A 23648-nucleotide genomic window follows, 5' to 3' on the forward strand; every position below is an offset into this window, starting at 1 on the left:
ACCTCTGTCAGATTCCTTTTGGGGTAATGGGGTTCTGCTGAATCAGAAATATTTACCAGAATAGGTCCAAACAGAACCTATGGCCCTTCCAGTTTCCAGAAGTGTATGTATATGTATGCACACTCACACACTCTCTCTCTCACTCACACACTAAAAGAGTCTTTGGGGAAATGGTTCAGGGATACACTCTCACATTTATATATTTGAAGAAGAAAAAATAAAATTCCAGGTATGGATGTTTTCAATTAAACAGTGGGCTGATTTAACTAGACCACCAGACAACTTAAAATGGCAGCTATTATCTCTCCAGATGCTTCTTGGGAGGGGGAGAAATAGTTGTTGATCATCAAGTAAACTAGTATCTGCAACATTTCATGGCAGTCTTTGGTTTGATTTTATTTAACCATTCCATGACTTAAAATATACAAGTGCCACTTTTTCTCCCTTTCATGTTTGTCTGTCTGAATAAATAGTGGCAGGTAAAAATTGCGTGCCTCCTGCGGGAGACAATCTGTCAGCAACGGCTGGGCTGCCTCCACAGCAGAGGAAAATGCAGAACTGATCTGAACTCTTGTCTTGACCTTCACTTTCAGCTACGCTGTCCTTGGGGATAGACTGCCTTTTATATTTCTCATTTCATCCCATCTTAATAAACTCCTTGAGTGGAAGGGATGGAGAATGTCGGGTTAAGTTATCCCATTTGAACTTGTTTGAAGTTGTTAAAATATGGAGAGAAAAAAGTGAGTGCAGCCTCATTAGTGATTAATGGAAGTCGTTAGGATGTAATGGAGTTAATTTAATCACCATCAGGCCAAAAGAACTGGCTGAGTTTGTACATATGTGGCATATAATGGAGGTCTACTATGATAACACATGGTAGGTAATGAAAGCATGCATTGAGTTGCATATGGCTCACTTACCATCTGTAACATAAGTTGCCTTTTATGTGCAGTTCAAATTCTAGAGAGCAGTTTCAGTGTTTGTTTTTGGGAGGAGAGTTTTGTTGTTCTTGTTTTAAATCGTTTCCATGAAATTTTATTTCATTTTGAAATATAGGAATAGGTAATATATGTAAAGGCAACATATATAAAAGAACATATATAAAAGAAAAGTGTTATACCCCAGTTGCTGGAGAACAATAGCAGAAGAGGGCTATTACCCCGATGTCCTGCTCATGGGCGTTCTATAGGCATCTACTTGGCCACTACAGGAAACAGAATGTTGGACTAGAGAAGCCTTTGTCTGATTCAGCAGGGCTCTGCTTATCTTCCTGTGAGCCATTTAAAAGGGAGGTTGGATTGATGAAGAGAATGGTCTCTTCCTATCAATAATACTTCACCATTCAAGAATATTTTCTTTTACATTCTCGTTTCATTTATTTTTTGAGTGAAAGTTACTAGATCAGAAGCTGCAATTTAATATGTTATCGCGCTCTGACATTTATGGAAGTAGGCAAAGCTCCTGCAATAGAAAATAGGGAAAAAAAGACGAGCAAACAGGCTTTCCTGCCTTGCAGTGAAGTTCGATCTCCTCTGATGTTGGATATCCGTTTCCAAAATTTAAAAGTTAATTTAGAATAGGGATTGACATACCTGGCTGTTTCAGTTTCTATAACTTTAGATGTTTTTGAAGGTTAGGTTCATTCTATCCTGTTTCTGCATCATTTTCTGATTTATTCTTTTTTTTATCAAAAAAGTGAACATAAAAAATCATATGCGTTTTTGTATGCATCAATCCTAATGTATGCTTTTTGTAGGTATTTTGCTAATGCATACATTAGAAAAAATGTGTGCAGATAGATGCATAATTAGGGAAAATGCATTCAGAAATGCATGCTTACATTAAAATACATTTTATACCCTGTTTCTTCTCATGAATGCAATTTTGTAGGCATTTCTTCTAATATATGCTTTGTGTGTGTGCAGTTTTCCCTATTGTGCACATTTTATGCATTATTATTATTATTATTATTATTATTATTATAGGAGTGCATCACAAAATTTGGAGAAATGCAGAAATGAAAGGATAATTGCATTCTGGTTTCACATTGATTCGAGAATTAAAAACCAGATTGGTTTGTATTACAGCATGAATCAAACAAATGTCTTCTCCAGCCATAATTAAGAAAGAACTAAATGCATCAAAGCCCTGTCAATTTCATGGAGAATCAAACACATACATCTGTCTTCAATTATGATTGTGTGTCTAAACTGTTGCTGCTACCATTTCCCAAAGTAAATGCACAAAATGGCAGCCATACCTCCATTCTCACCTGGGATCATATGATGGGGAGTCGTCTTGACCATCCACTTCCTCTTAGCAAATTTCCTCCTTAGCTTCCTGCAAGAAACCCTAGAGTAACTGTGATTGCTCCTATCTTTTTCAGGACCATCCCAGTTAAGTGCTTCTATCTGGATTTGTGATTTGTGCTCTCTTATGTCATATATATATATATATATATATATATATATATATATTCAATGCAGTAAATGCATATGTGTTTCTGAGACCTTTAAACAAAGGGTGGGGAGCACACGTGTGGTATTTCCATCTTAAGATATTTTCCATTTAAAGGTTTTTACCAAATCTAAGTGGATTGCAAGTGGGGGAGGAAAAAAATCTCTTGAGAGCCTGCAGAAGTAATATCCAGGCAGCGGGGTAATATTCCACATTTTGTTGTTAATCTTCAAAGTATTTCAGTCGTAGAGTGACTGCCACGCTTACAAAAGAATGTATCATCTTGTAGCTATTAGTTTCTCAAGACAGCCTTCCTATTCATTTTGTGTATCCTTCTTTGACAATATGACAACTTCTTAGCCCTGTTAGGATAGTATTGTTCAAAAAGGCATGAAGTAGTATCTACTCCTGATAGGAGTATGAGTGAGCCACGTGTTTTAAAATTCCAATGTCAATCTTTCAATGTCGAGTTTAATTCAGACCAGATAGTGTTTGCCTTCATGTGCATGCCATCATTGAAGTGATGATAAATAAATAATTTATTTGTGTGTGTGTGCCTTTTAAAGACATTGAAGATTTGGCTGTAAGCAGTGCACTGTGGAAGCTATAGCACTTTGTGTCATAGTGATCCTTAATTAAAGGAAACAGAAAAGGAGAACTCTTGTAAATCTGATTCAGATTTGGAGGTGGCCGTTTGAATTCATCCAACTAAAATTCTTCCATGTTATACTTCAGAAACACTGCATGCCTTTACTTGACAAAGTGTTGATTTGAAACAAGTTTTTACGGTAGCATCTCATGGTGACTCATACATTTCAGGTACTAGTATGATTAATGACTTTGAGGAAAGGAAGTGGGAATCAACCTTGAAACTCTGTAATTTAATACATGAGGTGGGGAAAAGAACCTGCAGTCCCAGAGTTTCTGACATGACTGAATTAAGAAGATATGATGCTTAAATGCTTCATATATGATGCTTATTTCCAGTTTATAGCTAAAGGAAAGCTATTCTGGCTTAGAATACAAATCCATAGGGTTTTTCTTTTCTTTTTCTGGATGTTTAAAAACATTACTGGCAGTACATTCCTATACATATCAATGCACAAGTAAGTCCCATTGAGTTCAATGGGATTTACTCCCAGGCAAGTGGGTAACAGGGTTACAGCCTTATTATAGTATCAGGCAGACCTTCCAATGGGCTGTCCCAGGAATAATTCAGGGAACCCAGATTAAGCATCAGTCTCCAAATCAGTGATGTGTGGTTTGGATCCCTATGCAGTAAGACAAAATAAGTCCCCTGTTGCCTATTTCCCCCTAGTTCACAGAAGATACCAGGATGGTCCAGCCCCACAGCAGGGACAGTTATGGCCCCTGGGTCAGGGGTGGGGCAGTGGGGGCCATCCAGGTGTTATTAGATCCCAGCTCCCTCAGCCCCAGCCAACACATGCAGTGGTCATGGATGATAAGAAAGGTAGTCCAACGACATATGGAGGGTCACAAGTTCTTCACCCCTGCCCTGAGTGCATCCTAGTTTGCCAGAAATCATGGCAAACATTACCCTGAGCATCCAGAGAAACATGCAGACCTGTTAAGAATGGTGGGAAATTTAGTCCTTATAGTTACTGATGTCCCTGAACACCTCTCTGCACAGGGTTAGCTTCTAGAGCTGTTCAGAACGAGCTGCGTTTCCTGGTGGCCTTGGATTCCATCACACATGTGCTCAGTAAAGAGGGCCTAACAGAGGCCATGCTACCCATGGAGCGCTCTCCCTGCAATTGCTCTTCAGCCTCAATAAGTTCAGAAAAGGGAAAGGGCCAGCAGTAGCAAAGGCTTACAGGGGAGGGGAATCGATCTATAGATCCATTTTTATTCAGCCTAGATGCTGAAGGGTCAGGACCTGAACCTATACGATCTGAAGCAGGGCCCTCCCCCTTTGAAGCCCTGCTCCCTTATTAGCCTATTTTCATTAGTCATGACCATTCAGTAGTTGTGCAAATTCCTGTCTACGAACAGGAGCTTTGTTTATGATGAGAGGCTAGATTTAATTTTTAGGTTGTTGTTTTTAAAAACATTGGGACTTGTTATATAGACTGGATCCAAAGTTGCACAGGGCAGAACTCTAAGAACGTTTATCCTGGTGGTGCTTTTATATAGTATTTTACATCATGTTTTTTATACTGTTTGTTTTATCCTTTGAAGGGTTTTAATTTTTGTGAACCACCCAGAGAGCTTCAGCTATTGGGCGGTATAGAACTGCAATAAATAAATAAATAAATAAATAATAAACTTCATGATGCCTTGGACAGAAAGGGGTGATCTTACCTGATTCTCCCTCCTCCCTGCACACCCCTATGCATCCCAACAACTGTTTGGGGGTTTGGGGACCCTCCAGAACAGTGTGTGAGATGGAACTTGAGGCTGCATGGGAAGGAAATATTGGCAAAAATGCCACCCCACACCCTTCCGCTAGTAGGAAAGCTCTGTTAGATCGTAGTTCCTCTCCGAATGGAAGGAGCTCTTCTGTATGTGAAGGATCGACTCTGGATATGACTCATAGGCCATAGCTAGACCTAAGGTTTATCCCTGGATCATCCAGGGGTCAAACCTCTTCATCTAGGTGACACACAGGGGATCCAGTGCTCAGGCAGGGGTGAACCCTAGATGATCCCAGGGTAAACCTTAGGTCTAGCTGTGGCCATAGAAACACTTGGGGGAAATCTCCTGACATATTTCAAGAGGTGGGGGAAATGTAAGCACAAGTGGATGAATTCACGCTCCTGCTTTTTGCTGCATTGTGTCTTGTTGGGGAGAAAAGAATATGCTTATCTCGGCATCTGAAGCCAACAAGAGAATATGCACACATTCGTCTTTTGTGCATTATAGATTGTGGGAGAAAGCACAAATCCACTATCTTATCCTCTTGTAACATGTGAAATGCTCCAAAGGATTACCAGAGGCTGCTGCTTATTTCCACCACCACCACCACCTCTGTGTTTAACTGTTTTTGCTGTTGAGAAAACCCTCCTCCATTGAGAATTAGCTCAGTGAATGCAAAGTTTCTTAGTGAGAATTCAGAAGAAAAAAACCTACTGTTTTTCAGGAATGCTTGTGGCCCATAAAGTTGCGTGATAAAACTGACTGTGCTGTGCTTGTGTGCTGTATTTTATTGAAGTTGTGGGCAGATTTTATAGTCCAACACCTGTTATGGACCCCCATTTTTTAAAAAAAGAAGAAGTGCAGAAAATCTTGAAGTGTTTATACATTTCAGACTCACGTAGGAACACATTTAATGGGTAGACATGCCCATTCTGGTACATGAATTTTGTAGCTGCCGTTTTCCAAAGTGGCTGACATGCAAATGGGGATATGCATGATTTAGGAATCTGGTTGGCGGCTGGAACTCAACTCACCCGTACTAGGCTCAGGGGGTGCGCTGCATGCCCTTTATGCTATATTCAGAATATAGTCGAGGCATTACAAGCTCAAATATTTCATATTCCTGACCATGCAATTATGAAATTCAGCAACATGACTGTCTTGGTCACCCATCGTGTTTCAGTTGTGCTCATGTCCTGATTCTTTCAACTGCAAAAGAAACCTTTTCAGGCTTTTTTCCCCCTCCCCAGACAAAATGAGACTGAATTCAAATCAATGGAATTTTAGCACACAGCAAAGCGTTTAGGTTCTATTAACTTTAATGCACTTCCTCTACTGCACCCTTGATGATTCATCTTTTGAAACGGACTCTTTTAGCTAAGGAAGGAAAGAAGGCAATGTGACACCCCGAGAATCAATCATGAGTTATGAACGTCTTAGAATGAAAGAATTTAGCAGTTTCTAAATTAAATCGGGTTATTTATAAAGCACCAGAGCTGCTAGGAGTTGTACTGTCAGGGCCGGATATGGGCAGCAGTCTGGGGGTGATCCAGGAACTGTGGGACCAGTTAGTAGCCAAGGCCAAAGGATAAGGCAAACCAGGAGGCAGGGTCAAAAAGCCATCCAGATGTCAGGACCAAAAAACAAGTCAGAAACAGATGACAGACAAGACTGAGGACTGAGGAAGCAGTCAGAACCAGAGGAAAAACCAGAAGGCAGGATAGAGCAGCTTCTGACAGGCACACAAAAAAAGAATAAACCTACTTGCAGGTTTATCTTTAGAATCCCCAAAAGATCTCATCCCACCTTCTCAGTTTTCACATGCCTCTTCATTTATAAACAACACCAATTAGACACATCACACACACTAAATGGTCGAATAATTTCAGTGACGTTAGAAGCTCCGATTGGGCATGTCTCCGCTCTTAAATTATTCTATGGGTTTAGAAGTGGCCAATCTCTGCTCTGGAAGATGGAATGCTCCATGGATGTTCACGGTTCTCAGATCTTTCCGGTGCGGAGCGCATCCCCCCAGTAAGCATCTCTCCCAGTTTGGAATGTTGTCGCTTAGGGATTTCTTGTTATTCACATGTCTCTTAATTTGAACTCATAGCCTAAGTGCTGTGGAAGTTAAGGATTGTAATAATCCATAACTTTAATATGCATTATATCGATACTGAGAGCCTTTTAAACATTTTCTTGAATTAGAATACCTGCAGAATTTTCAGAGGGACATTGAGCTCTAGCTTACTTGATAACTGATATCTCCAGAACAATATCTTCATGTGTGCATCAATAACTGAGGCTGCAGTCCTATACATACTTTCATTGAACTCAGTGGAACGTCTGATGCATAGGATTGTGCTGTGCATTTTGTAAAATGTGGATTTCAGTAGCCTATCAACATGAGGATAAATTATAACACAGGAGTTTATTGCTACCAGTTAAAGCAGCCTTACTTCAATATGGTACCTTCCATATGTTTTTGACTTCGTCTCCTATCAGCTTAGCCAGCATGGTTAATGATCAGGAACGCTGGGAGTTGTGGTCCAAAACATATGGAGGGCACCAGGTTGGGGGAGGCGGTGTTAAAGAATTGTGTGATCACTCATTATTCATGTATTTATGGCATAGGTGGGCAACGTGCAAAAACACAGGAAGCCCTGCCCACTCTTGCCTGGTGCCCAGCTAATCACCCATCAGCTGGGAAGGGAAACAGTTCACTGTTCTGATTCTGATAATAACAGCAGGGAAATGGTGATATTGATCAAGATCTCTGTAGACGTATGGCTTAACTTTTCCCTTTCCCAGCAGTCCCAATCCAGTAGCGGGGGGGGGGGGGGGACACACACACACACACCTGATCAGGAGAAGAGGATTTCATTTTGCTTTTGATGGGGGGAAACCGTGTGTGCGCACACATGTGTGTGTGTGTGTGGGGGGGGACATCCTAGTGATCTTCAACATAAAAGGTAGTTGGATTGGTTTTCCTACATATCAAGGGCAATGAGTTTTAACACATCTTGAATGACAAGGCGTGAAGGACTGTTGAACTGTAAAGTCTAAACCATCTATCCACACAATTATTTATGCAGAAGACTTTAAATAACCAGTAACAAGCAAGGCCTTCATTTTATATTAATAGTCTCCTATGCGGTTGCTATATGCCATACTGAATTGGTATTCAGAATAACAATGTGGAACTGGAAAAATAATCAAGAATTAATTCTGAAACCGAGTCTGTGCTGGAAGACAATGAGCTTTTCTACATGAGGCATTTATTGTGTGGCCATCTTTCCTTACTTACAGTCGTTTACAGGTTATTTAGGTAATGTCATAACCCTCCAGTTTCACTTCTGTTTTTTTTAAGAGCACTTCTCTAGTTTTTTAGAAAGGGGGAAATGGAGTATTATTTCTGAAAGTGAAAGAAAAAACTTTTCCTACTTGTGTAGTTATAGTATTCAGATTTAGCACAGCCCCACCTAGAGGTTATGTAGCACAAAAGCAGGAAATGAAGAGCTCTGGAGCTTGGATTCTGGGTGGAGCTTGGATTCTGTGACGAAACAGAAAGTAGGTAAAGAAGATTAACAGCCTCATATGGAAAAGCTCAATATTATACAGGGACTCACCAAGAGAGCAGAAAAAGTCCAAAACAAAAACAAGACAGCGTACAAAAGAATCAAGAAAAATGTCAAAATATTGTTGTTTCCCAGTCAACGCAAACTGATTCCAGTGCTAGTATAGTATTCAGTTCATACTTTTTCATAATTAATACATAATGATGTATTTATTCTCTGCTTAAGTGGAGTATACTGTTTAGCACTTCCTCATACATCTTAAAATCTACCTATGTAAACAATGATACATCAAATTATGTTCCATCGTATTTCTATTATGATAAAAGAACATTAGTTTTGAGTAATTATTTCATATGCAGAATAGAGGCAAAATGGCACTCTTGTTGGTTCGGTGTCATAACTTAGTTTCTGCATATGTATGAGGAGGGAAGGTGGATTCATTATCTCAACCCCCTACTTGAAGGCAATAAAATGCATGACATAAATCAAAAGTATTGAAAAACAAACAATGGCAGAGATGGCAAAATATAAAACACAGCTTGCTTGAATCCATGAATCATTTGAAGAAACCTTTGAAAATTATACAAAAAGAACACAAGATGGAAAGGTTAGCAATAATAATTTCCATTTGGACTTTCATTTAACCATGCAGTCATTTAGTCTTCTATTCAGTGCAATTCAGAATAGTTTGAGTTTTCAGTAGAGATCGCACATAAACAATTTTTCATAACCTGGTGTTTATTTTAAAAATGTAATATAATGTTCAAAGCAATGACATTTGTATATTTGGAATGGAGCTAAGAAAAACGTTAAATTCTAGAAAAGTGGTCATGATAGTCCTTGACAAGGTCGCTTTCACCAGCACATCTTCCAGTGTCAATGACCAACACTGCTCTCTTTCTGGTTATGGATGCCAATAGGACAGTCTATATATAAGCTGGGTTGAATGGACAGAAGTTGGCTATAAAAAGTGGCAACACTGGAAAAAGGATGAGGAAGCATTTTATTCTCTCTGGACATGCTGTCACTTTATTCCTACAAACAATTGCCACAGTAAGTGGAACGTTCTACAGGACAGGGAGTGAGATTCAAAATGGCTGCTACTGAATTGATGAACAATTTGGAGTGAGGATCCTTCAGCTATCCACATAGCTGGCATGGAGAACTGGCATAGACTATATGACAAAAGCATTTTCTCTGAACAGAAGTCCCCACACCCCACTCACTGTCATATGCTGCTATTACTTGCTTTTTTTAATAAAAAAAATCAAACACCAGATAATTTCTTGGTTTTGCAAACAATGTGTTTCCCCAGGAGTTTAAGTTCTTCCAATACACAGGAAATGCAAATTAATCAAATGCGTATGTTTACAGGATGTTATGTGCTGTGAAAGAAAATGTTTCTATTGTCCAGTGTCTGTATGTTCTAAACTCAGAGATGAAGCAGATGAGAGGACGAGAATATTAAAGAGTGGTCTAGATCTTTGTCAGGTTTGCTATTGGCAGAGAACACAATGATCGGGAGGAATAGGTCCCTAAGCACCTGGCCAGTCTAATGAGATACTGGTGGACTCCTCTTCATAACCAAGTGGTTACACTGCATTGTAATAGCTATAGACTTTGCTCGGATAACTAGCCATAATAGTTATTTAAGTTCATTTGCTTTGGATATACTCCAACAGGAAATGTAGGTTCTAGAGAAGGCAGGGCACATTTATCTGGGGGACCCATCTCCTCCAGAAGTCAGACCTTGAGTCCCTTTTTGTCATTGCTGGTCAGGGTCAGAGTACCTCCCTCTTCTTTGTTCCTTCCACACCTTTAACCGTGGGTTGGGGCCTTGTCCCAGGATATTCTGTCCTGTGATGATATCTCCACATAACTTCCAGCCACACCTTCTTTGCTTAATATATGACATCATGTGCTAAGAGCATGAGAAGAGAAGTTCTGGGCATGGGGAGCCCGGGCATGGGGAAGCTTTTGCAGGTGGGGGAGAGAGAGGAGACATGCTCGCCAGCCATTGGCTGGGCACAGTATGGGGCCACGAGGCTGGGATGGGGTTTATATCTGCATAAAAGGGAACTCACACATCCCAACCTCCTCTTTGTTGTGTGGCTCCCTCCCTCCCTATAGGCAGTGTGAGCTTGCTGGTTGCCATTAGGGGTCCGAGTAGGATTTTTTTACTCATGTTCTGAATTGCCCCAGTTTTTTTCTGCCTACTCCACACTGCAAGACAGCAAGGAAGTATTAAATAGGTTGGTTGGTTGATTCACAATTTGGTCACATTTGCTTACAGGAGGCTAGGTACAGGCATTCCAGTGAGGGATTAGGATTGGTGAGCATTCATAGGCACTGTTAGGGTAACTGGTAAGTTCTAAGGCTCTCAGCTTTGAGCCCCGTGGCCTAGCTGGGAGATAAGGCTTACCTTTGAGGTCAACTCTTCTCACCCACTCTGAGCCATGAGGCCAGAGTCAGGTGTAACACCAGAAGGTCTCCCGACCCCAAAAGGGGTAGGCAAATGCTGCAGCGCCAACCCACGGGCCATGAATGGCTCGCCCAACTTAGATAGGTTGCAGATCTTAAATAAATGTGATCCTGGTTAAATCCAACTGTACACATCTTGTCTCTTATTTATCGACCTCCGCTCCGCAACAGACTAACAGACTAGATAAGCCTTTGGTCTGATCTATCAAGGCATTTCTTATGTTCTTAAGTAAATCTTTTGACATTTTTACAATGTAACATTTTTTCTGCTTCAATTTATTTATAACAGTCACCTGGAAGACATCATAAACTGCCTTATTCTCCTACCAAATGCATCCAGTACTTTTATTTATTTATATCATCCAATTCTTAATTATTGCTTATGATGGAAGGGAGGTCAGCCCCTGTTACTGACAGCTATATTGCCATGACCAAATGGGAAAGCCATTTTAGGGAGGTGTCTAACAATTTAAATAACCAAGAATCGGACTCAAATGCTGCCCTCGATCTCAACTGGGCCTCTCATGGGAAGGCTCCTGGTGAAAATGGCCTCCCCCTGAATTATTTACTTCTTGCCCAGATTGGTGGGCACCTATATTAGCATCCCTCTTTTCTCTTATTGACCAATCTAGTAATCTTCCACCGAGTTGGCTCTCAGCTGTTGTAGTTCCCATCTATAAAAAGGGCCCCAAGGATGATCCAGATAATTATTGACCTATTATTCTACTTGATATGGAGGGGGAAATTTATGCCAGGCATCTATTGGAGAAATTGGAAGACCGGGTTGAGGAAAAGGCCTTGCTTGCTCTAGAGAAGGCTGGATTTCATGTAAGACGATTGATACTTGACCACTGTCATTTGCTTATGAACCATTTCCAGTTGCCTTGTGCTTGCAGTTTAAAAAAATGTTTTCATGGAGGTGAATTAGCAGCTTCTCCAGTAGCCGCCGTCAGCCCATGCAGAAATGCTTTCCCCGACCCTAAATGCAAGGCAGTGTGGTTGCATGGAAATCTTTCTATATGAAAGACCGACAAAATCAGCACCATTCATTTGGATCAGTCATTTAAACATTCTCCCAACTATATGGAAAGGCCTTATGAATAAGTAGCTTCTATGCAGTTGTGAGAACATTGGAAGTGCACCTCAAATTCAGGTCAATGCAAACTTTGTATTTTATTTTCATCTTTATTACTTCTTTCTATGGTGCTGTAAATTGGAGGGGACCATGAGGGATTTGAAAGAGAAGAAATATAGGTTACATTTCTAAACGATATTCCAAGGGTTTTAGAGGTGAAAGAAAGAAAAGAGGACGGTAACAGAAGAGGATCATCCAAGTGCATAGAAAATGCTCTCATTCTAATTATATTTGATAGTTCTACACACATGCGCTCACGGGTGCGCACACACATAATTATGGAAGCCACTTAGAAACATAGTGCATGTGAGCTATCCTTTTACTAACTATATCCCTAAGTTAAACAGAATATTGAAATAATGATGTTTTGAGATACCTATATAAGACTTCTCCAAAGGTCCATTCCATTCCTGATGTCTTATAATTTATGGGTATTAATCTAGGGCAAAGTTCTGCCTGTGCAATACAATGGACGTGTAAATGAGAAGATTACATATAGCCATACTTAGAGATAAAGATATTATTGTCTTTGCCGTTTCTTATAGTTCATTTGTATTAAAGATACCTGTTGCCTTTTCTGTGCTGTATTATTATATTTTATTTATTTATTTATTTATTTATTTATTTATTTATTGCATTTATATCCCACCTTTTTCCTCCAAAGAACGTAAGGCGGCGTACAAAATCCTCCTCCTCTCCATTTTATCCTCACAAAGACCCTGTGAGGTTGGTTGGGCTGAGAGTCTGTGACTGGCCCAAAGTCACCCAGTGGGTTCCCATGGCTGAGTGGGGTCTAGAACCCAGATCTCCCGACTCCCAGTCCAACACCTTAACCACTACACCAAACTGGCTCTATACTACATTACCATAAGCTTGGGTGTGAGATAAAAGTTTTTGTAATATAGATTCGTAAGTACAGTATCCATACAATATCCTCTTTAAATAAGTATGGTTTGGAATACTTCTGTCAGCAGTGTGGAGTGGGGTGGGGGTGGGGAGGCACAGGTGCAGGAGCTATACAGAAGCTGAAGTGGCCACAAATTTTATTGGTTACAGCTCCCAGAGTTTGGTGTGGCCAAGTCAGTGATGGCATTGCCAAAGCCATCTATTTGTGGACCAAAGGGAAAAGGTTCCCTGTCCAGTGTGCTCCAAGGACCTGCCCTCAGGAACCACCTGGCTCAGCTGATTGGCACCTGTTGCAAAGCTTGGGCCAGAGAAATGGCTGGATGATGATTAGGGCAGTAAGTACCAAAAAAAAAAAAAAAAAAAGTTTGGGCGGAGCCCCAGTAAGTGGGAACTAGGTCCAGATGAGGAGACAATTGGGGAATCTAGTTGAATCAGTTCACAGATCCATTGAGTCAAGTATTTGTTTCCAATAATGACCACTGATAGGTAAAGGGAATTGGCACCAGTAAGGAATTAGAAGAAAGAGAGGCGAGCTCTGGTTCTGTGTGTAAATAAACAATGAACGTTTTATTTTTGCAACAATATAAAAACGCGTCTTTCTTCTACCTCCAGTAATGACCAACCAGGTGTTTCTGGGATGTCTCCATGAAGCCAACACCCATTCTCTATTGTTTGCCCACCAGTGGCTGATATTATTCAGAGCTACAGTGCTTCTGAACATGAAGATGCTATTTAGCTGTCATTGCCTACAGACTTACCCTCCATGAATTTATGTTTTCTGGCAGCTAATTTCATAAATCCGTTTTTTTGCATTGCACGAAAGAGTACTTTCTTTGTCTGCCTGGAATGTATTACTATTTGCCCTCTCTCCATTGTCTCTGTACCATTCGTGGTCCTTTTTAGGAGGACCCAATTCTTTAGCCTTTCTTTTTGTATGGAAGATGCTCTAACCACTGGATCATTTTCGGTTTCCCTTTGTATAACTTTTCCAGCTCAGATATCCATTTTTAGATGGAGCAGACAGAACTTTTGGTACACTACACTATCTACCCATTTATGGGTTAATGTGGTAGTGGCAATGTGATATCACAAGTTAGATGTGCTTTCTTATAATCTGTCCATCCAGCCTAGTCATTTGAACTGCTGGCCTCTGTGGACCAAATTAAACACAGCAGGCAGACATGTTTGTTTATATGCTTGCTCCATTCCCATGTAAAATTGAGGTTGGCTATGGGCTATGTGGGTGAGATAAGCTGGACCTTCCCACACCTTATCTCCTCACATATTTGTCCTTTGGGATATTAACATTTAACCCTCTGTTGGGGATTTTAATAGCAAATTTATCTAGGGCTGTGCACGGACACCACCACCCCCGAACCGCTTCGTGGCCTGATCCGCAACTTTTGGATCGGGCTGATCTGCTTTGGGCCGATCTGCCCCTCCCCTGCTCCGCGGAGTGAGATCCAGAGGGGCGGATCAACATTTTGCCCCCCCTTTCCTAGTTACTTGCCTCCGTGGTGGGCGGTGGAGGCAGCTAAGTGGGGAATGGGAGCAAAATGGGGGCCGAATAAGCCCCTCTCCCCCCTTACCTGGCTTTGCTGTTTGCTGCCACACGGACCACCCCGGTGGCAGGCAGCGGAGCCAGGTAAGCCCCCCCCCACTTACCTGGCTCCATTGCCGGCTTCCACTGACGCTGGGGGCTCAAACTAGAAGACCAGGCCGTGGTCACCAGCTTCAGCTGATGCCACCGGCTCAAATCGGAAGACCAGGCCATGGCCTGGTCTTCCGGTTTGAGCCCACGGCCTCAGTTGAAGATGGTGCTGGCACCAGGTAAGACCCCCTCCCCCCAACTTCCCTGCATCTGGAGGTCCGGATTGAGGCAAACCGCTTCGCCTCGATCCGCAGCTTCCCCAACCAGATCCGGATTCGCCAAGCGGAGCAGAGCAGAGCCCCAAATTTATCCCCCCAGAACCTCTAAGTAGCACATGGATGCTTCCACTGTAATCTCACATTAACTTTGTGAGGTTGTTAGGCTGAAAAAACATGACTGGCTCATGGTCAGCCAGTGGGTTTCATGACTGAATGAGGTTTTGAAGTAAGGTCTCCTGATTTATTGTCCAGGGGTCTGACAACAACCCTACACTATCTCTTTAACCTCTACTTTATATGTGAATGACACAGGCACATAAACAATGAACAAGGTTGTCACTACCGTGTTTAGTTTTCCCTCAGTGAAACTGGAGTGCACATCACACAAGAACTGCAATTCAAAAGCAATGAGATGTTGTGCAGAGAGCAGTGAACAGGTCCACACTGAAGGAAATTAGTGGAATGCTCCAAACAACTCCATCAAAATAGTGGAGTGTGTGTATGTGTATGTTTGTGTGTGTGTGTGTGTGTGTGTGTGTGTGTGTTGGGGGGTTTAAATGGGCCTGTTCAGACAACACACTAAGCCATGGTTAGTCCGCTAACCTTTTTGCAGCAAATGGTTAGTGAGCATGTTTAAACCATGGTTATACAGCCACCATGGTTAGGAATGGCTAAGTCATGGTTCACATGACAAGCTAAGCCATAATGTTTAGCTCAAAATGCTTAATCACCTTGGCTTATCATGTCATCTGAACAGGGTCAGTATGCCTAAAGGAGGAAATTGGTGGCTGTAGAATCCTTTGGAGGTATGTGTGTGTGTGTGTGTTTATATGGGTGAGGGGGGAAGGGTAAGTGTGTGTATATGAGACCGGGAGAAAAAGTTGAATGTATGTTCCCATGTGACCTGGCTCCACCCACCCATGTGACCTATGAAGGATTCTACAGTCACTAATTCAGCCCTAAGCTAAAAGAGAAAAGAAAAAGTTAACCACCCTTCTCTAATAAATCCCTTTAAAGTAGGTACTTATTACTGAAAAAATATACCACTAGTAAAATGTTGGCATATTAACAGCAGTACAATAAATCACATGTCTTTGTACACAACTCATAGAAAGTTAAGTGTGCGTATATCACAATCAGACCTTCAGTCCTAATAATTCCAGTGAGACTCAACTATAGGGTTTATGGATTGCATTCATTGTTCTCTCCATAAATAACTGTGGATTGTATTTTTTCCTCATATTAGTGACTGGAATATCATTGGGGGGAATATTTCTTCTCCCTTAATTTCACCCCTAAAGCTAAATTATTATTATTATTTATTTATTTATTTTATATAGCACCATCAATGTACATGGTGCTGTACAGATAACACAGTAAATAGCAAGACCCTGCCGCATAGGCTTGCATTAATTTTTATTGGTTTGACATGTGGCCCAGTCTAAAACAACACAGCTCTTTTTCAAACCTCTGGGACCCTGTAAAATTAGTGAGTGAGCATGTATGTTCTTTTCCCTGGGAAGCTGAATGTTAATTCCATACTGTACAAGTGAGGTAAAAAAAAGTAAGAAAAAATTAAATCTACTGGGAGTCAAGGGAAAGCAAACATATCTGTGGGAAATAGCAGGAAAGCAGGAGAGTATATTGATTAGGGTTGCTCTCTGACGTTGGAAAATGGAAAAATGAAATTTTGTAGGTATAAATGGTTGATGATCTACCTCAAAACTCCCCCCACCCACCCTCTGCCACCATATCTAGACAGTTTAGTCTACTCTCCATTATTGTACATTATGAACATAATGATAGGCTTTCAGCCAAGTTGTTTAAATATTGAATTGTTTTGTATAGGTTTCTGACTGAGATGGAAAACATGTTGGATGGCTTCTTTACTAACGTGACTAGAATCGTAATTCAAAAGCAGGGTGATGTGCAGAGTTCAACGAACAGGCACACGCTGAAGGAAATTACTGCTATTATCTTACTGGAATGCTCCAAACAACTCCATTAAAATAGTACACTTAAAAGTTGTTAGCTTGTCTAATGGGCTCTAGAAACAGCATTGGTTGGATCCAGAGAAGCTGGATAGAACAACACCAGCAATGTTTTGAGCCTCTCACTTTTGATACGTTTTTCTTTTATAACTTTTTAGAATGTTATGTGTTGATACATACACCAGCCTATATCTCTTCCTCAGCAGGTAGAAATTCAGGCTTATACATAATTTCTGAATTAGCCATGGGCATGCATCTTTTCTTTTCTTTTTGCAGACTCTGCTTGGAATTGCTCCAGAATCAGCTATGTTTGGCTACCTATTATCTATTTAGTGGAAGCAACTGTATAAAGTTGTTCACTGATCAGTGCAAGTCATTTAATCCAAGGGACAGTGTTGTCTATGTACTAAAATTAATTTACCATACATTTCTCTGTATGAACATAACTGCTATTTTTAAAAAATAAATCATGGATTTAACTGGTGGCTTTTAATTAATACATATAACATAATTTATGTGGAAGCAGCTTGACATGTGGATGGTGACAGTTTTCTGAATCTGCCTTCTACCTCTGTTTAGTGAGCCTTATTAACTCCTGTAATTGACCCATTCTTCATACTTTAGAACTGAAATTATTTTCAAAGGCACATGAAAAATGTCATCCTTAGGAAATGATTGAATTCTGTGAGTAAAACTCACATGCATAATGATTACCTAGATAATTGTATTGACATTTTAAAGTAGAAAATTGAACTCTCATTGAGTAAGTTCAGTGGAACTTTCACTTTTCTCTCAAACTGAATTTGGAGTTATTTTCTTTGTTTTGTACATGCTTTTCATCAATTGAGTTTAAACTGTTTAACCCTTTATGCATAGATGAGTTAGAGTGCTCTAAATCCCAGCTACCAACATTTATGTTTATTTTTGGTATTTAGATTCTCAGCCAATCCCCAAATTGTTATAGAAAACAACTATTATATCTGGGTGTGTATTGAAGTACTGACTTGACATCTGAGATTTGGGTACATCCTAGTTTGCTTTGGGCATTTCTAAAAGTCCCAATCAAATTTTAAAATCTAGCATCATGGCAGCCATCTTCCTTTCGTTTCTGTTTTTTGCTACCCCAGTATTGGTCTGGGCCTATGCAGACATGCTTAAGGGGCAGAACTCAACTGTAATATTTGTAAATAAGAACTCTGAACCTGTCCTTCTTGGAAAACTTTTTTTTAAAAAAAGGCTAATTCACATAACATTAACTATGGCATTATCTTGGCAGGTGACAACTGTAAGTCCATTGACTACAACAAGATGAAAAATTTTCTGCTGGATCTACAAAACAGAAAATACATGCTACAAACAAGAGAAAGAAATGTTGAAGATAAAATGGCTTTGAAGAAATTGCTGGTGGATCAGATGTTTAAATATTATGATTCAGACAACAATGGTCTTGTGGACAGCAATGAACTGACACAGGTAAATGCTTTGTTACATTTCATTGCCATATATAATAAGACCATACCAGCCCCTTTTTTTTTGAGTAGCAGTAAAGCAGAGTGACAGGAGATGGGAAAGAATAATAATAATAAAAAATTCAGAACCCAGTGGTAACATGTGTATCACTATCTTCTGCTGACCATGTTTTACTTCAAGAGCATCATTTGATTTATATCCTGAACAGAACGTGTTTCCCATCATAATAATTCTTCAACCACAAAAATACTATAATACAAAACTCCATTATGATACTGGTAAACTCGAATTTATTAGCATAGATGATTTTAGTTATTTAGTTCTTAAGTCAGAATTCTTTTTCAGAATAGTTTAAATAACAGCAAATTGTGCTAATACCTATTAATAGGGCTAGAAAGAGAAAAATTCATTAGGTTCACATCTTAATAAAAACCAACATAATATGCACTTCCTGAATTAATAAATGGACCAAACATAGCTATCCTTCAGTTTTACACTTCTCTGAAGTTTGCCATGAACTTTTCCAATTAAAAATGTAAGTGGAAAGTGTATATTTGTGGGGGGGAAATGGATACACAAATACATACATTAGCAGAATGCATACAAAATAAACTGTATGTGCACATCTTTGTGCATGTTTCTCCCAAAGTATGGATTTTAATATGCATTTATTCCATTGTATGCATTTGTGTGAATATATGCATATTTACATTTCCCTTAATGTATGCATTTTTGAGTGCATTTCGTATATGTATTAGAAGAAATGCATAAAAATGATAGGAGACACGTCTACAAAACTAGATACAATAGGTTAAACGCATACAAAAAGGTATATGAATGTTCAGCTGGACATTTATTTTTTTTAAAAACATAAACAGATGCAGAAATGGGACTGAACAAACATATGCTTCAGGAAGCTCTAAAGTTGTAAAAACATCCATCCCTGCCCATTAGTGCTGCTATTGTGAATGTTCATTGTTGCAAGTGGAGAAGGAAGCATAGAATAAAGACAGACACCGGAGCTGGGTTAAACTAGGGCCTCTTTATTTAAACCACGAGGGAGATTCAACCCCTCCCTGGATCTGCATGTGAAAGTGCGGGAATTTATTATTATTATTATTATTATTATTATTATTATTTATTTATTTATTTATTTATTTATTTATATAGCACCATCAGTGTACATGGTGCTGTACAGAGTAAAACAGTAAATAGCAAGACCCTGCCGCATAGGCTTACAATCTAATAAAATCATAGTGAAACAATAAGGAGGGGAAGAGAATGCAAACAGGTACAGGGTAGGGTAAGCAGGCATAGGGTAGGGTAAAACTAACAGTAGAAAGCAACTTGCTTGGCTTTATGGGTGTGCCACTCTCCAAAGCCAGGAGTTGGGTAAACCTGGCCCCTTTCTTATGTGACACTTTGCAAGTGTGGTGGGGAGACACCCCCCATGTCACCCCCACCCCCCGGTGGCACAAAGACTCTGAGTAGATGAGGCAGGAGGGTCTCCAAAGGCATACCATATCCTGACACAGGAGCTGCATAGCCCCCTAGGAGCAGGTCCTCCGGATGTGCCAATTCCCAAAAGGTACCAGATTGCTCACCATTTCTAATCTAATATAGCAAATTCTCGCACATTCCTACCACCAATCAACCTATTTATCCACCCTCCTCTAATGGAACTTCCAGTATGGAGAAGGCAAAAACCTAACCCTTTAGTGGGAGGAAAAGTTCCTACTCAGCCCTCCCTCCAAAGTGAGCGACTGGCTAATCCCATACTAGATGAAGGGAGGGTGGGTATGTCTCATGTACTTTAGAGCTTTGCATAATAACATCATCGACCTATTATACCTTTGGCCCCAGTATTTGCAAAGTTAATGTTTGTCAGAGGAGAAAGAGAAAGTTTATAAATGCCAAGGGCATTTAACAAGGCTAATACCTCAATAAATGCCACAATGTCTCCAAAAGTTTTGCTACAACAGCCGAATATGGCTACCTCCATGGAGGGTTATTGGGAGGGCCAGTGTTTAAATAAATTAGAAATCCAGATATGGGTTGTTTACTCCTGTGATATTAATTTATGAATAAGCCTGGCAACAAGTTTATTGTGTAATGTGTTACATGGGGAATGTAGGTGTCAACAGTCTACTTTCTGTGATTCCCTATTTTCTATGAAATGATTGCATGGGTTGAGCCAGTGTGGTGTAGTGGCTAAAGTGACAGACTGGGAGTCAGGAGATCTGGGATCTAATCCCCACTCAGCTGTGGAAACCCACTGGGTGACTTTGGGCCAGTCACAGACTCTCCACTCAACCCACCTCACAGGGTTGTTGTTGTGAGGATAACATGGAGAGGAGGATTCTGTACATCACCTTGGGTTCCTTGCAGGAAAAAAGGCAGGATATAAATGCAATAATAAATAATAAAGTAAATAAATATAAATTCAATCATATATGATTTGCTCATAGTACCATATAAACTATGGGGTGGGGGAGTAACCACCATACATATATTATTCTTAAAATTAAGAAACAAGTGCATGAATTATGGCAGACCAGCTTACTTCATATGTAATGGGAAATCATAACTTCAAACAAATATGCATAAGCCATAGACTCATGCCTTCACCTCTCCTTTATTGTAGACCAGAAAGCTTTCAAAAGCTTTCACCTTCAATTTTAAGCTGATCAAAGCTTCCCATGACATCCAAACTCTGAAGCTGTGGTCTCTGTAAATTTTTGTTTAAGAACAGCAATCAGCGGAAACCAAAGTTTGATCCCGCTGGGTCCGACTAAGATATATGTTTTCCTATCAGGTTATTTATTGATTGATCTGATTTCTATCCTGCCTTTTTACCAAGATGGAACAGCACTCAAGTCAGCTTAGAGTCATAAAGAAAATGATTAAAACTACAATAACACAATTATAATACAATAAAAATGAAGCAATAATATAATAAAAACAGCACCCAACCCAACAGATCTGGATACAAGGGAAAGACCTGCTTGAATAAAGTGGTCATTGCCTGCTGGTGGAAAGACAGCAGAGAAGGAGTGGGACTAGCTTTCCTGGGCAAGGAGTTCCACAACCTTGGGCTGATAACCGAGAAGGCCATTTCGTGCATTGCCAGCAAGCGGACTTCTGAAGCATCATCATCAAAAGAAGGTTCATTCTTGAAGATCTTGAAATCTGAGCAGGCTCACATGGGCGAAGGCAGTTTTTAGACAGCTGGGTCCCAAGCTTTATAGGGCTTTAAAGGTCACACGCAGCACTTGGAATTCTGCCTGGAAACAGACCAATAGCCAGTGAGACTGTTCTAACAAAGGAGCCAGCAACTCTTCCAGCAGTTTATTGTACATGTTAAATAGCAGTGGAGATAAGATGGAACCCTGGGGGGGACGCCATAGCCAATGACCTCTGCATTGAACAGGAATCCCCCAGTTAGCATTGGGGTGAAAATCCACATGGGCCTGCGACGGAAGCACTCATGGGCTCTGGTGGACATGCCTGGTGGATTTTCACCCCAAGGCTACTGAAATGGCAAAGGGGGTGCAGGTCCAGGTAGAACTCAGTTTTGTCCTGACCTGCGCCCTTTGTCCTTTCCCCCTGCTTCATTAATGACAGCTGGGGAAAGTGTGTATTTTCTCTCTCCCTCCTCCTGATGGGGAACTTGCATCTCCCCCCTTCATGCCTATTGTGGCCTTAAAGGCCCTATTAAAACCTTAGATTAAGAGGGCCTTTAAGGCCGTGATTGGTGCAGAATTAATGACATGTCAGGGGAATTTCACACTTCCCAGAGACTCCAGAAAGTGCACTTCACCGAGTGCTCAGCCAGCCTGCCTCCCCAGAACAGGGCCAGCCGAGCAGGGCTCAGGGAACTCACAGGGCAAGCCGCCCCTCCCAATGAGTTCTTCAGTTCTCAACCCCAGTAGCACCTCCTGAAATTGTCCTTTCAAGAAGAACTAGAGCCACTATATAAACAGTGCCTATGAGTTCTATCTCAGAAAGAGTCCCCAGAAGGCTATGATAGTCAATGGTATCAAAAGCTACCAATAGATTCAGCAGAACAAGAGGGGACGCAAACCCCTTTTCCAGTTCCCAGTGTAGATTGACCACCAAGGTCTCTATATTAAACCAGACCAGAAGCCAGATTGAAATGGTTCTAGAGAATCCACCTCATTCAGAAATATCTGGAGCTGAGAAGCCCCAACATGCTTCAGCACCTTGCTGAAGCATGAAATATTGGAGACTGGCCAGAAATTATCCAATATAGTGGGGTTCAAGGAAGGGTTTCTTTTAAACAAAGCTCTTTTAGACAAGATGGAATCACAACTTGCCATAACGAGGCATTCACCACTACCCTTAACCACTCAGCCAGCTGGTATTTTATAGAAGCAGTAAACTAAAGCCTTTCAGTTTTTGTTATTGTTCTTGAAAAACGTGAACGGAAAAAGTGAGATTGGTTCTTTTCTCACCATGTAATACTCCATTTCCAAAATGTCTCCCAAAGTTATAGCTTTGTGGGAATTTAATCAGGGCTCTTGTGACTTTGGAGCAAATACCACCTACACAAATATTCTCTTAACATTAGAAATAAGAAGTCCCATAGGTAGTTAATTCACTCTATTTGTACATCACAGGGACTAGAGAATAAATCCATCTTTATTTCTCAAACAAATGATAGCTAGTCATTTCACCCTTGTCCATGTGTGTACACTACAAATCCAACATATCATTTGACATGATTGGCAGCCTTTGTGCAAGCAGAATCAGACTGGAATAGTAGCACTGAATGTCAAGAGTAAGAACTATTTGCTGAGTGCTGTAGATAAATTTGGATATAGCTGGGTCAAGCAATGTCCTTTAGCATCCGTTCGTCCTACTTTATTAAGAACGCTCACGTTATTGATAAACCTTGGTATTGAGAGATCATATTGCTATGTGGGAATATGAACTGAACAGTTGAAAAGTCACTGTTTATGTTTTGAGTTTTGTGGGTTTTGTTTTGTTTTTTGTTTTGGGGCCATATGGCCTATTTAGAGTAGACCCATAAAAATCACAGCAAGGAAAAAGAAGGAGCCTTCACAAAGTGGAACAAGTGAGAGGAGAGGACCTAAATAAGTAACCGTAGATGAGGAAGATGCATGCAAGTGATGAATAAAGAAACAGTCGATGTGAATGACACAGGATGAAAGCTGTATAACAGTAAACAAACATAACAATGTGAATAAGCAAAGAATACAATGTCTATATGGTATATAAAAGAATGACAATATATGTATGTTTGCTTGGTAGGTGGAACCAAAAGCAAATAATCCACAAAAGTAACTATCAATAATGAACAAAATGGATATACATGAACCAATGGAAAATAGGTAAAATAAC

General features: G+C 40.4%; 1 protein-coding gene across 1 annotated transcript in view; it reads left to right on the forward strand.

Moving 5' to 3' along the window:
• FSTL5 (follistatin like 5) overlaps nt 1–23648 on the forward strand; it is a 422510-nt gene that overhangs the window by 191491 nt on the left and 207371 nt on the right. Inside the window, exon 4 of the mRNA XM_063135450.1 lies at nt 18070–18266. Coding sequence (XP_062991520.1) covers nt 18070–18266 — 197 coding nt within the window. The remainder of the gene's footprint in view (nt 1–18069; nt 18267–23648) is intronic.

The sequence above is a fragment of the Elgaria multicarinata genome, chromosome 10 (genome assembly GCF_023053635.1).
Source record: "Elgaria multicarinata webbii isolate HBS135686 ecotype San Diego chromosome 10, rElgMul1.1.pri, whole genome shotgun sequence".
NCBI lineage: Eukaryota > Metazoa > Chordata > Lepidosauria > Squamata > Anguidae > Elgaria > Elgaria multicarinata.